We start from the raw sequence: 11,487 nt of genomic DNA, 5'->3' as shown, positions 1-11,487 counted from the left end.
GTGCAGGCCTCACAGCTCGGAGACCCGAGTTTGATTCCACCCTCTGCCTTCTATGTGTGTTGTCCCAGCGGGTTTTTCTCCAGGTACTCTGGTTTCCTGCAACATTCCAAAAACATGCTAGTGTTGTGATGTTCATAAATGAACCGGTTCTTTTGAACGGCTCGTTAACATGTACAATGGGAACCGAGTCTCAACTGGGAACCACCCCCCCCATCCCCTCCTCCCCTTATTAGATTTCCAAATAGCATCACACCACGTGGTGCACTGTGACTTAAAACTTAATCAATATAAAGATGAGCCAGTTTTTTGAACGGCTCTTTGAAAGGAACGGCTCACCAAGATCCGGCTCCCCTCAAAGAGTCAAAAATCCCATCTCTTCTAGCTTAAATGGCCACTCCAAATTGTGATTGGCTGGCGACCAGTCCAGGGTGGACCCCGGACAGCTGGGATAGGCTCCAGCATCCCCCCTGGTGAGGATAAGCGGTAGAAAACGAATCGTACATTTGTACCTCTGCTGGACATCATGCATGTTGCAGGTGAGTTATTTATTTCTTTTGACTAAACGGCATCCCTGGTGGGTTGTGGGTCTAAATGCTAAATGCTACACCCACACACTGGCATACATGCAATACACATCCGTAAAAGTTTTATCATTACGACACAACTGCTCAAAGACTTGTGTACAATTAGTTATGTGTCCTAGCAAAGACGTTTGGCTCGGTGGCGGCCATGTTTTTTCTCAACCAATCTTGCTACATTGTTTCAACTTTGACACATGTAAGTGCTGGCTTGGTCATTATGGGCTTTATAACAGCGCCACCGTGTGGTGTATGTTGGAAAACTAATAGCACAGACAACAGAGAAAGTCCACCCATTTGTGTGCAGTGCTAGCTATTAGCTAGCTACTATATATAAGAGCTAGCTATAGCCGCTAGCGCCCAAACATTGTGTTGGTACATAAAGCCTTCTAAAGTGATGGAAAACATGGCGTATGTGTGTTTATGTGTGTGCGTGTGTGTGTACACGTAGTGCTTGTGTGCCTAAAAGTGCGTGTAATTTATGATCAGACGGTGGAGTGCTGACATATTGCCGCTATTGATCTTTCGCCCTTGAATCAACACAGAAGCCTGGATACTGATGGCGGGCAGGCCATGGTGGAAGGTGGAGATAACGCACACACGCGCATGCGCACATTAATGTGCTACAAATAAACTAGAACACAGTCTGAGCACGATATAAGGACCTGGCATGGATTTTACAAACATTTTTTGTGTTGAATAAAACTGAATAGTAGTCAATTATTTTGTTTAAAAATAATAATAATAATGGTAATGGTTTTATATCATTTGAACATGCATCAGATTACAATTGAGTGCATCCCATAATCAGTTCCCAGTTCCACATGTCCAAAAGGAGTAGGAAGAAGCAAAGCTTATTAAATCCGACCCCTCCATCTGGTACTTTTACAATCTGTAACTGTTACATTTGTTCACTTCCTGTTTTCCTAATATAATTTTTAATTATTTAATTTTTAATAAGTTTTTTGTTTTTTTAATTTTATAAATTTTTATATTTTTTATTTTTTTTATATGTTGTATCTTTTGTCACGTGTTTATTTATTTTATTAATTTTTGTATTTTTTATTAATTTTTTGTATTTTTTATTTTTTGTCATGTACCTAAGTAGGAGGTGATATGACCATACAGTGACATAATGGTTACCATAGTAACTGTCAATATCCTTGTATTTAAAAAAACATCAACTGCTTGTATTGTTATAATATAATACAATAATAATAATTCCACTTTTTTGCATGATGATTCAAGTTAAAAAGTGAGGCGTTTTTGGGTGTAGGAAACGAGAGCCTTCATCCTAACGCTAACAGGATCTCCTGAGTGACTTTATTGGCTTTCTTTATTTAGAAGTCGATGTTCTTTAGAAGTCAAAACGGCGTGAAATCCGATTTTCTCCTCTTTTATCCTTTAACTACCCCCATCAGCTGTGTGTGTGTGACAACTCTCCATCATCTCCTGGCAGAAGGTCCATTAGCTGTGGACCCCCTCCTGGGTTGCTTGGCGATAAAGCAAACCAAGAGTGTTTGACCAACGCAAATATTTGGACTTCCTGCGACGTGCACGCAGGCCGGGGTGCATATAAACACCGCAGGCCCGATGCTTGCCTCAGCAGAAGCGCAGAAGTCCACCAGAACCTTGTCAGAAGCTCACTCAGAAGGAGGAGAAGTGTGGCTAAAGTCCACCAGAAGCTCACCAGAAGCTGACGAGCAACTAGAAGGACTGGGGAGGCTTGTCAGGGGTTCACCACAAATTCTCAGCAGAAGTCCACCAGAAGCTGACTAGAAACTCACCAGAAGCACTTGAAAGGTTTGCCAGGAGCTTGCCAGAAGTCCACCTCAAGAAGCTTGTCAAACGTCCACCAGAAGTTGACCAGAAGCGCAGGAAAAGGTCGCCACAAGTCCACCAAAAGCTCTTCAGAAGTTGACTAGAAACTCACCAGAAGCACCAGTGAAGCTCGCCTGAAGCACATGAAAGCTTTGCCAGGAGCTCGCCAGAAATCCACCAGAAGTTGGCCAGGAGCTCGCCGGAAGTCCACCAAAAGCTCTCCAGAAGCTGGCAAGGATCTCACAGTGGCCAGAAGCTCAGCAAGACTCCCTGGTCGGTCTTCTGCTTGACTTCCAAGCAAGCGTCATGGCGACAGGTATCATGAGGAGCTTCCTGGTCCAGACGCCCGCTCTGGAGTGCCTGCCCATCATCTTGCAGCGTTCTCCATCCCAGGAGGAGGAGCAGGAGGTCGGGAGGCCAGAGGAGACGGACAACGAAGAGGATGAAGAGGTGGAGGAAGAAGAGGAGGAATGTTTGGATGAAGTTCCCCAGAACGTTTTGGACGTCACCAAGCAGCTGCTGAAGTTCGCCGACCTCATCAGTCGAGACGTCCAGAGATACTTCGGCCGTCGTCACGGCGACCAGGAGACATGCGACATCTACGACGACAGCGTGTCCATCACCGCCGGCGGCCGTCTGCGTTACTACGACGACCTGCTGAGACTCGCCGGGTCCGCAGGTCCGGAAGAGCGGGAAGACGCCCCACCTGGGTCTCACCCGGACCAGCGGGGGTCCGGTCTGGGCCCCTTGGCAGAGCTCTTTGACCGCAAGGGTCCCGGTCAGGGCCCCCCCATGAACAAGAGACGGCTGCCGCTCAGCTTCTGGACCCAGCCGGCCCCCCCGGGGGGCGAGCACACCCACCTGCAGTACAGCCTGCTTACACACACCCTGGACCACTCCCCCCCCGACTTTAGCGACCTGTTGGCCCACTGGGACCCCGAACTCACCCACACTCTGACGCACGAGTCTAATATGGACCATTGAACGCACCGTCCATCCTGGGAATGGAGATGGACGCATGTTAGACTCGCTTATGGCAAATAGAAAAATATTGCAAACCCAATTTTTTTTATTTCAATTTTAAATTTGATTTACATTTTTTAACAAATATTTTAATTTTATAACATGTATTTTAAAAATAAGTTAAACTTAATCAAACATATACAGAACATATATGTATATGTCTATACCATATCTTCTGTATGCTGGATAATAATCATTAGTCAATGCAGTCAAAGCTGAATACAAAATTATGATTTTTAATGACAATTTTTATTATTAAGAGAAAAAAATCCAAAGCTACATGACCTTGTGTGAATAAAAAAAAAACTTTCTAAAACTTTGGGACTCCAGCCAACCACAGTGAGAGACATTATCCACAAATGACAAAAACATGGAACTGGCCGGGCCAAGCAAAAGTGACGAGACGGGGGTCACGAAAGACCCCACAATAACAATTGCCTCAGTTAAGGTCAGTTAAGGTCACTTTAATGACTTTTGGAAAAAGACTCTTTTTTGGGAGGTGTGTGTCCCGGTACATTTTGGCATGAGTAAAATATGGTGGTGGTAGTGTGACGGTCTGGTGCTGTTTTGCTAGTTATTAAGTACAATAACCCACTGTATACGTCCTTTGTACTGCTATACAATAGAATACACACTTGAATGTACTCCAAAGTATATTGAAGGTGACTCGTCCCGTAAGAAGATTGACTGTTAGCCACGGCAACGTGGGAAAAAGGTCGCGGGTGTTTACTTTATCACGGAAGCAACAGATGGGTCAAGCTAGTTGAGGATAAAATGTATCTCTTGTCACTTTTTCCTTTTTTTCCCGCTAAAGAAAAAGCCATTTTAGGAAAGTGGAAAGAGTGTCAAAAGGCTGCAGGCCAAGTCGGAGTAACGACATCAACGATGAAATAAAAGAAAAGGGCGGAGTCAGAAGTTAATTAGACGTACGTGTGATGAATTCCTGAGTCCCGCCACCTCAACCGTCCTGTTTTCCTGATGTGGAAGCTGACAGGGCGTCTTTTCATTGGCGAAGGCCGGATCAAAAACGCCCTGCAGGCTCAGCGTGTGATTGGCCCACAGGTGAGTACCAGTAGGATTCTGACACACGTTGTTGTCTCGTTCTTGTGAGTCTTTGTTGGCACACAAAAAGTGCGAGACGTCCACGCCCGAGCGCAGGAAGCAGCTGGAAGCAGACATGAAGACGTGGTGGTTGGCGAGCACGGTGGGCGTGATGCTGCTGCTGTGGGCCTACGGCGGCCGGGCCACCCCGGAGGGGGCCGGAGAGGACGAGCCCCAGGACGCGGACGAGGTCGAGGCCGAGGAGGAGAAGACGACGGAAATCAAGGAGGAGAAAGACGTGATGGTTCTACACGCCAACAACTTCGCCAACGCGCTCAACCAGACCAAGTTTTTACTGGTGGAATTCTGTGAGTAGAGTTTTTACATTTTTAAAAAATAATAGAAAATAATTTAAAAAATATAGAATTAATTAGAAATAATTAACTAGATCAAATGAAATTAAAATGAATTCCGTAAAAATTCCCAAAGTCTCTTAGGAATTCAATTTCGCTCCAAAATTGAGTGACTGAGAAGAAAATCCCTCTAAGATTTGATATACAGATGACAAAAAAATGACATAAAAATGATCAATTCATGAACTTCCATTTCTGATAAGCCAAGTATATATATTTTTAGAATTTTTAGAAAAAAATATATTTTTTTTTAGTGTGGGGCGGGGCTGAATTCAACTTAAAATGAAATAAAAATACAGATTGTAAATGAATTAAGTGTATTAAGGGCTAAAAATGTAATATAATATACATTTAAAAAATGCTCCCCAGGCTGTCAATGATATGAGATATTCTTTAAATATTTTTTTTAAATCTTTAAAATCAAATAAAATATAAAAATAAAACATTCTGGTGCATATTTTTTAGAGAATTAATGATAGGAAATGATTGACATGAGAAATAACAAAAACAGCCCAATAAAATCAACATGAATAATAAAAGAAAACATCAATAAATGAAAATGTATTTGTTATCTAAATGGTAATGGAGGTCATCATGTGACGTCCACGCCAGATGTTGCCGGCTTCAACTCTCCCACGTCTCCCAAGTTTATCAGCAACTTGTTCACCGAAACCTAAAAACGTGTTGGAATGAGGCCGAGTTCACCTGACCTGTGTGTGTGTGTGCGTGTGCACGTGTGTGTGTGTGCGTGTGCAGATGCTCCATGGTGCGGCCACTGCAAGAAGCTGGCGCCCGTCTACGCTCAAGCTGCAAAAAAGCTGAAGCTGGACGAAGCGGACATACGCTTGGCCAAAGTGGACGCCATCGAGGAGAAGGAGTTGGCCCAAGAGTTTGGCGTCGGCAGTTTTCCCGTCCTGAAGCTTTTCCTCAACGGCGACCGCCAGCAGCCCGTAGACTTCACGGGTAAAAGTGGGAAAAAAACGCCCGTTTAGCCGACAGAGTGACGTACGATGGTTATGTTTGTTTGCCCTTTGTTAGCCTGGAGCTAATCTACTGGATCAACAACGTCTGTTTGAAGTGCGCACCATCGGCTTTAGATGACGATCCAAAACTTTATTTAATGAACGTTACGTACGACTTTACGACATTCACTGTTTGAATTGCCCCGCCCCGTGTATATAATATATAACACAGCCACCATGGCAGGCTTCGCTACACATCTTAAAGTAAAGCTACGTCAACTGACCATCAGTTATCTACAGACTATCATCGTTTCTTCACAAAATAGGCTAACCTAGCATTAAGTTGCTGTTAAAATGTTAGCGCTTTAGCTCCCACAGCTACGCTAGCATCGCTAACATTTGACGTTTGATATTGTTTTGTTTTTCTTCAGCGAATAGCTACGCTATGCTATTGTTGCTAATGTCTCGAGATATGTATTTATGACATACACGAAGGGCGTGTATTTATGCAAATTCCAGCCGCGTTTGACGCTAGCGGTTCCACACAAGCTAGCAACATTTTGTATCTTCGAAGGTCATAGAACCGAAAACCGGTGAAGTAGGTTGAGGTTTTTGGCGTGACGTCTTCAAACGTGGACGTTTTTGTGTGACAGCAAATAGGCTAACCTAGCATTAAGTTGCTGTTAAAATGTTAGCACTTTAGCTCCCACTGCTACGCTAGCATTGCTAACGTTTGTCTTTGTTCCTGTGATGGAGATCTGTATTCATGCTATACATACAGATGCTGTACGTTTGATATTGTTTGTTTTTTTCAGCAAATAGCTATGCTATGCTATTGTTGCTAACGTCTTTGTCTTTGATGGAGATATGTATTTATGATATACACGAGAGGTGTATATTTACGCAAATTTGAACTAATAATGTAATAATGAAATAATGTATACAGTGAGGTACTGCAGGCTTCGCTACACATATTAAAGTAAAGTGACGCGCAAAACAGCATAGAAGCTTATTTAAAGCATCTGGTGACAAATACCATAATACTGACCTTTAAAGAACTGATGCTATAAGCTAGCTATTGATAAGTAGCTAGCATGTTCTTCCATTTGAGTCATAGAAGGCTTTTAGTTTTGACTCGTTTTGACTCGTTTTGACTCGTTTTGACTCGTTTTGACTCGTTTTGACTCGTTTTGACTCGTTTTGATTTTGACTCGTTTTGACTCGTTTTGACTCGTTTTGACTCGTTTTGACTCTATGGGTTACGTTAGCGTAATTTGTGTCCAGGTAAGAGGACGGTGTCGGGAATAATCCAGTGGTTGAAGCGTCGAACAGGCCCGGGTCCTGCCATGCTGGACTCAGCCAAGTCTGCCGCCCACTTCATCGATTTCCACAACGTGTCGGTGGTGGGATTCTTCCAGGTACGTCCCGCATGGAACCGCATGTCCCGACCACGACCGCTGCTGATCTAACGAGCTTCCTTAATGCTCTCCCCTTCCCGTTCAGTCGCCGGAAAGCCAGAATGCCAAGGAGTTCTCCGAGGTCGCCATGGAGATGCTCAACACCGAGTTCGCCGTCACGACATCTCCGGAGGTTTTCCAGAAGTATGAGTTGAAGTCCGACACAGTGGTGCTCTTCAAGAAGGTTTGGGGGGTGCTCCGCGTTGCTGGTTTTCCTCTGGAGTTGTTGTCCGCCATGAAACCTTTCCGTGTTTTTGTCGGCTAGTTTGATGACGGCAGAGCGGACTTCGTGCTGCCGGAGGACGGAAAGTTGGACAGGAGCAACCTGAGCAGCTTCATCAAAGAGAACAGCTTGGAGCTCATCATCCCCTTCACCGAGGAGGTGAACGCAAACGGCAACATGAACATGAGCGCCATCGTTCTAACGCCATCGTTCTAGCGCCATCGTTCTAACGCCATCGTTCTAGCGCCATCGTTCTAACGCCATCGTTCTAACGCCATCGTTCTAACGCCATCGTTCTAACGCCATCGTTCTAACGCCATCGTTCTAGCGCCATCGTTCTAACGCCATCGTGTCTCATGTCCGCTCAGACAGGAGAGAACATCTTCTCATCCAGCATTCGCTTTCACTGTTTGCTCTTCATCAACTCCACCGTGGACAGCCACAAAGACCTGGTAGACCAAGTCAGGACCATCGCCAAGACCTTTAAGGGCAAGGTAAGTTCTCCAAGTCGCTTTGTCAGATCTTTGCACCGTTCAAACCAGTCGGGGTCAGAAGAAACCAGGATGAAGATGGACATGTTTGGAAGGTTCAGAGAAGGTTCCAGGTTTACGGAACCATGAATGGAGACTCGGAATGGTTTACCAAGTTCATTCATTCACCCTGGACTGGTGGCCAGCCAATCACAGAGCACATATAGACAAACAACCATTCACACTCACCCTGGCTAATTAACCTAGCATGTTTTTGGAATGTGGGAGTAAAAACCAGAGTACCCGGACAAAACCCACACATGCACGAGGAGAACGTGCAAACTCCACACAGAGATGGCCGAGGGTGGAATTGAACACCGGTCTCCTAGCTGTGAGGTCTGCGTGCTAACCACTAGACCGCCGTGCCACTGAGTTTCCAAATATATTTCATGTGTACCAATTGTCTTGAATACTTTTAGAAACGAGGAATCCTGTGGGATTCTGGGGTACCGGACCATCTAGTTCAGGGGTTGGCCCCTTGGATGACCGGCGTCAGAGCTTGTTCAACATTGCCAGCGGCAGTGGGGGGGTTGGACTGCCCTTTGTCACCTAGTCCGGTCACGACTTGTATGAACCGAAGGTCTAGGCACAGAAGACCAAGCCTGAATCCCAATCTTAGCCTTGACCCCCTGAAAACTGGGGCCAAGTGGAGGAAACCACTAAGAAATCCAACATTATTTCACGTTTTCGATGTTCTTGGGTTGGCTGAAGACCCTTGGAGATCCCACCCATCTAAGACGCCATGTTGCCTTTTTCCCCAGATGCTGTTCATCACCATCGACGTCACGCTCCCGCTGTCGTTTGTGCTGGACTATTTCGGCGTGTCGGCGGCCCAGGCCCCCACGGCCCGCCTGATGAACATGGACGCGGGGAAGAAGTTCACCGTCGACTCGGAGGATCTCGTGAGCTCGCTGCCACGCTTGTGTCAGGACGTCCTGGATGGCACGGCCAAGGTGACGCAGGCACGCTTACTCGCGTCATGTGACATGGCGTCGTTTGTAACCCGTCTTGTTTTGTAACGCAGCCGTACTACCGCAGTCAGGACGTCCCTGATGACTGGAACGAGGAACCCGTTAAAGTCCTGGTGGGGAAGAATTTCGAGTCAGTCGCTCTGGACCCAACCAAGAACGTCTTTGTGGAGTTTTGTAAGTGACTTAGTTGATCCTCCGCACTGTCCTGGTGTGGCGCTAGCAATGACAGAAGGCAACACGGTCCTAGTAGACATTAGAGTCTATTAGCATTAGCATTAGCATTAGCACGACCGAGCCAGTTTGTTATTTAAACCATCAAATTCAGCAAACAAAAACAGGAAGGAATGAACGGATGAAGACGATGGGCGTGTCTTCCTACAGATGCTCCGTGGTGCGGACACTGCAAGCAGCTGGCCCCCATCTGGGAACAGCTGGCGGAGAAGTACGCCGACCGCGACGACATCATCATCGCCAAGATGGATGCCACCGCCAACGAAGTGGAATCGGTTGCCGTCAACGGATTCCCCACGCTCAAATACTTCCCGGCCGGCGGCAAAGACGTAGGAACACGCAGACAATGGGATCAGGGGATCAGGGGATCAGTGGATCAGGGGATTAGTGGATCAGGGGATCAGTGGCTCAGGGGATCAGTGGATCAGGGGATCTGTATATCAGTGGATCAGTGGATCAGGGGAACAGTGGATCAGGGGATCTGTAGACCAGGGGATCAGTGGTTCAGTGGATCAGGGGAACAGTGGATCTTTTGATCAGGGGATCAGTGGATCAGGGGATCTGTATATCAGTGGATCAGTGGTTCAGTGGATCAGGGGGACAGTGGATCAGGGGATTAGTGGATCAGGGGATCAGTGGCTCAGGGGATCAGTGGATCAGGGGATCTGTATATCAGTGGATCAGTGGTTCAGTGGATCAGGGGAACAGTGGATCAGGGGATCTGTAGACCAGGGGACCAGTGGTTCAGTGGTTCAGTGGATCAGGGGAACAGTGGATCAGGGAATCTGTTGATCAGGGGATCAGTGGATCAGGGGATCTGTATATCAGAGGATCTGTATATCAGAGGATCAGTAGATCAATGGATCAGTGGTTCAGTGGATCGGGGGAACAGTGGATCGGGGGAACAGTGGATCAGGGGATCTGTAGATCAGTGGATCAGGGGAACAGTGGATCAGGGGATCTGTATATCAGTGGATCAGAGGATCAGTAGATCAGTGGTTCAGTGGATCAGGGGAACAGTGGATCAGCGGATCTGTAGATCAGGGGATCAGTGGTTCAGTGGTTCAGTGGATCAGGGGAACAGTGGATCAGGGAATCTGTTGATCAGGGGATCAGTGGATCAGGGGATCTGTATATCAGAGGATCTGTATATCAGAGGATCAGTAGATCAATGGATCAGTGGATCGGGGGAACAGTGGATCGGGGGAACAGTGGATCAGGGGATCTGTAGATCAGTGGATCAGGGGAACAGTGGATCAGGGGATCTGTATATCAGTGGATCAGAGGATCAGTAGATCAGTGGTTCAGTGGATCAGGGGAACAGTGGATCAGCGGATCTGTAGATCAGGGGATCAGTGGATCAGGGGATCAGTAGATCAGTGGCATCCTAGCATATTCATCATTCAGCTTTGCCTCCCTGAAAATGATCTCATTCTTGGTCCAAAAATACTTTTTTGTAATTTTTAAATTCTGATTTTTTAATCAATATTTATTCAGGGGGGGGGGGGGGGGGACTATGACGCTCGGATCGTGACCCTGCCCCCCACCCCCCGTAATGCATGTCCTGTTCTCTTCCTGTCCTGCAGGTGGTGGACTACGGGGGAAACCGTGACCTGGAGACATTGTCCAAGTTTTTGGACAACGGTGGAGTTTTGCCAGAGGAAGACGATGATAACGGCGATGATGATGATGATGATGATGATGACGACGACGATGATGGAGACAATAAGGATGGGAAAGCTGGAATGGTGTGTATCCTGATGGTTTCCCTTCCCTCCATTACAAACCAACCCTAATGTGTCCAACTCCCACAGGAAGTGGAGGAGAACGCCAACAACAGCAAGTCCAGGAAAACTGAGCTGTGATGACCTTTTCTTTTCTTTGGTTTGGTTTTTGGGTTTTTTTCACCCCAGCAACACAAAAAAAACTTGAAATGTGTCACTACCTGGAATATGACAAATAAATTAACACTTTTTCTTTGTTTTTCTTCTTTTTTTAATTTGTCTTTTAATTTGAAAAGATTTAGCCATTTCAGCATTTTCCATTTTAATATTCCCACAAATACGACGGGTTCCTCAGCTGCTGCAGGAAGAACATCGCCATTGGTTACTTCCGCTTTGTGTACCACAGTCTTACAAGTTTAATGAGATATTGAAAGTTAGGAAACGTTTGAACTTCAACTTCATTAAGATCCCTTAAATCCCAAATGCCACCTGGAAAAATAATAATAATTATTA

The 11,487-nt window shown here is 46.0% G+C and overlaps 2 protein-coding genes across 2 annotated transcripts; both read left to right on the top strand.

Moving 5' to 3' along the window:
- The first annotated feature begins 2,656 nt into the window (after nt 1-2,656).
- percc1 (proline and glutamate rich with coiled coil 1) lies at nt 2,657-3,450 on the top strand. Its single transcript, XM_078793105.1, has one exon. It carries the CDS (start codon nt 2,706-2,708, stop codon nt 3,381-3,383), a length of 678 nt encoding a protein of 225 aa, XP_078649231.1. The 5' UTR covers nt 2,657-2,705; the 3' UTR covers nt 3,384-3,450.
- A 1,093-nt stretch (nt 3,451-4,543) lies between these two features.
- On the top strand, nt 4,544-11,233 carry pdia2 (protein disulfide isomerase family A, member 2). Its single transcript, XM_078793679.1, has 11 exons — nt 4,544-4,831; nt 5,633-5,839; nt 7,123-7,256; nt 7,342-7,479; nt 7,561-7,677; nt 7,887-8,012; nt 8,810-9,001; nt 9,073-9,193; nt 9,401-9,579; nt 10,837-10,998; nt 11,065-11,233. Exons 1-11 carry the CDS (start codon nt 4,600-4,602, stop codon nt 11,113-11,115), a joined length of 1,659 nt encoding a protein of 552 aa, XP_078649805.1. The 5' UTR covers nt 4,544-4,599; the 3' UTR covers nt 11,116-11,233.
- Nucleotides 11,234-11,487: the final 254 nt, after the last annotated feature.

The sequence above is a fragment of the Doryrhamphus excisus genome, linkage group LG9 (genome assembly GCF_037039965.1).
Source record: "Doryrhamphus excisus strain RoL-2023G ecotype Guam linkage group LG9, RoL_Dexc_Guam_v1.1, whole genome shotgun sequence".
Lineage (NCBI taxonomy): Eukaryota > Metazoa > Chordata > Actinopteri > Syngnathiformes > Syngnathidae > Doryrhamphus > Doryrhamphus excisus.
Note: the sequence above shows the minus strand (reverse complement) of the source record. Positions and strands in the feature narration are given on the sequence as shown.

What these genes read in the sequence shown, in the direction of transcription:
- pdia2 (XM_078793679.1), top strand. Translation starts at nt 4,600, where the DNA reads ATGAAGACGTGGTGGTTGGCGAGCACGGTGGGCGTGATGCTGCTGCTG. An exon ending in TCATCCCCTTCACCGAGGAG is followed by an intron (nt 7,678 to 7,886) that starts GTGAACGCAAAC and finishes ATGTCCGCTCAG; the next exon opens with ACAGGAGAGAACATCTTCTC. An exon ending in AGGATGGGAAAGCTGGAATG is followed by an intron (nt 10,999 to 11,064) that starts GTGTGTATCCTG and finishes CAACTCCCACAG; the next exon opens with GAAGTGGAGGAGAACGCCAA.
- percc1 (XM_078793105.1), top strand. Translation starts at nt 2,706, where the DNA reads ATGGCGACAGGTATCATGAGGAGCTTCCTGGTCCAGACGCCCGCTCTG.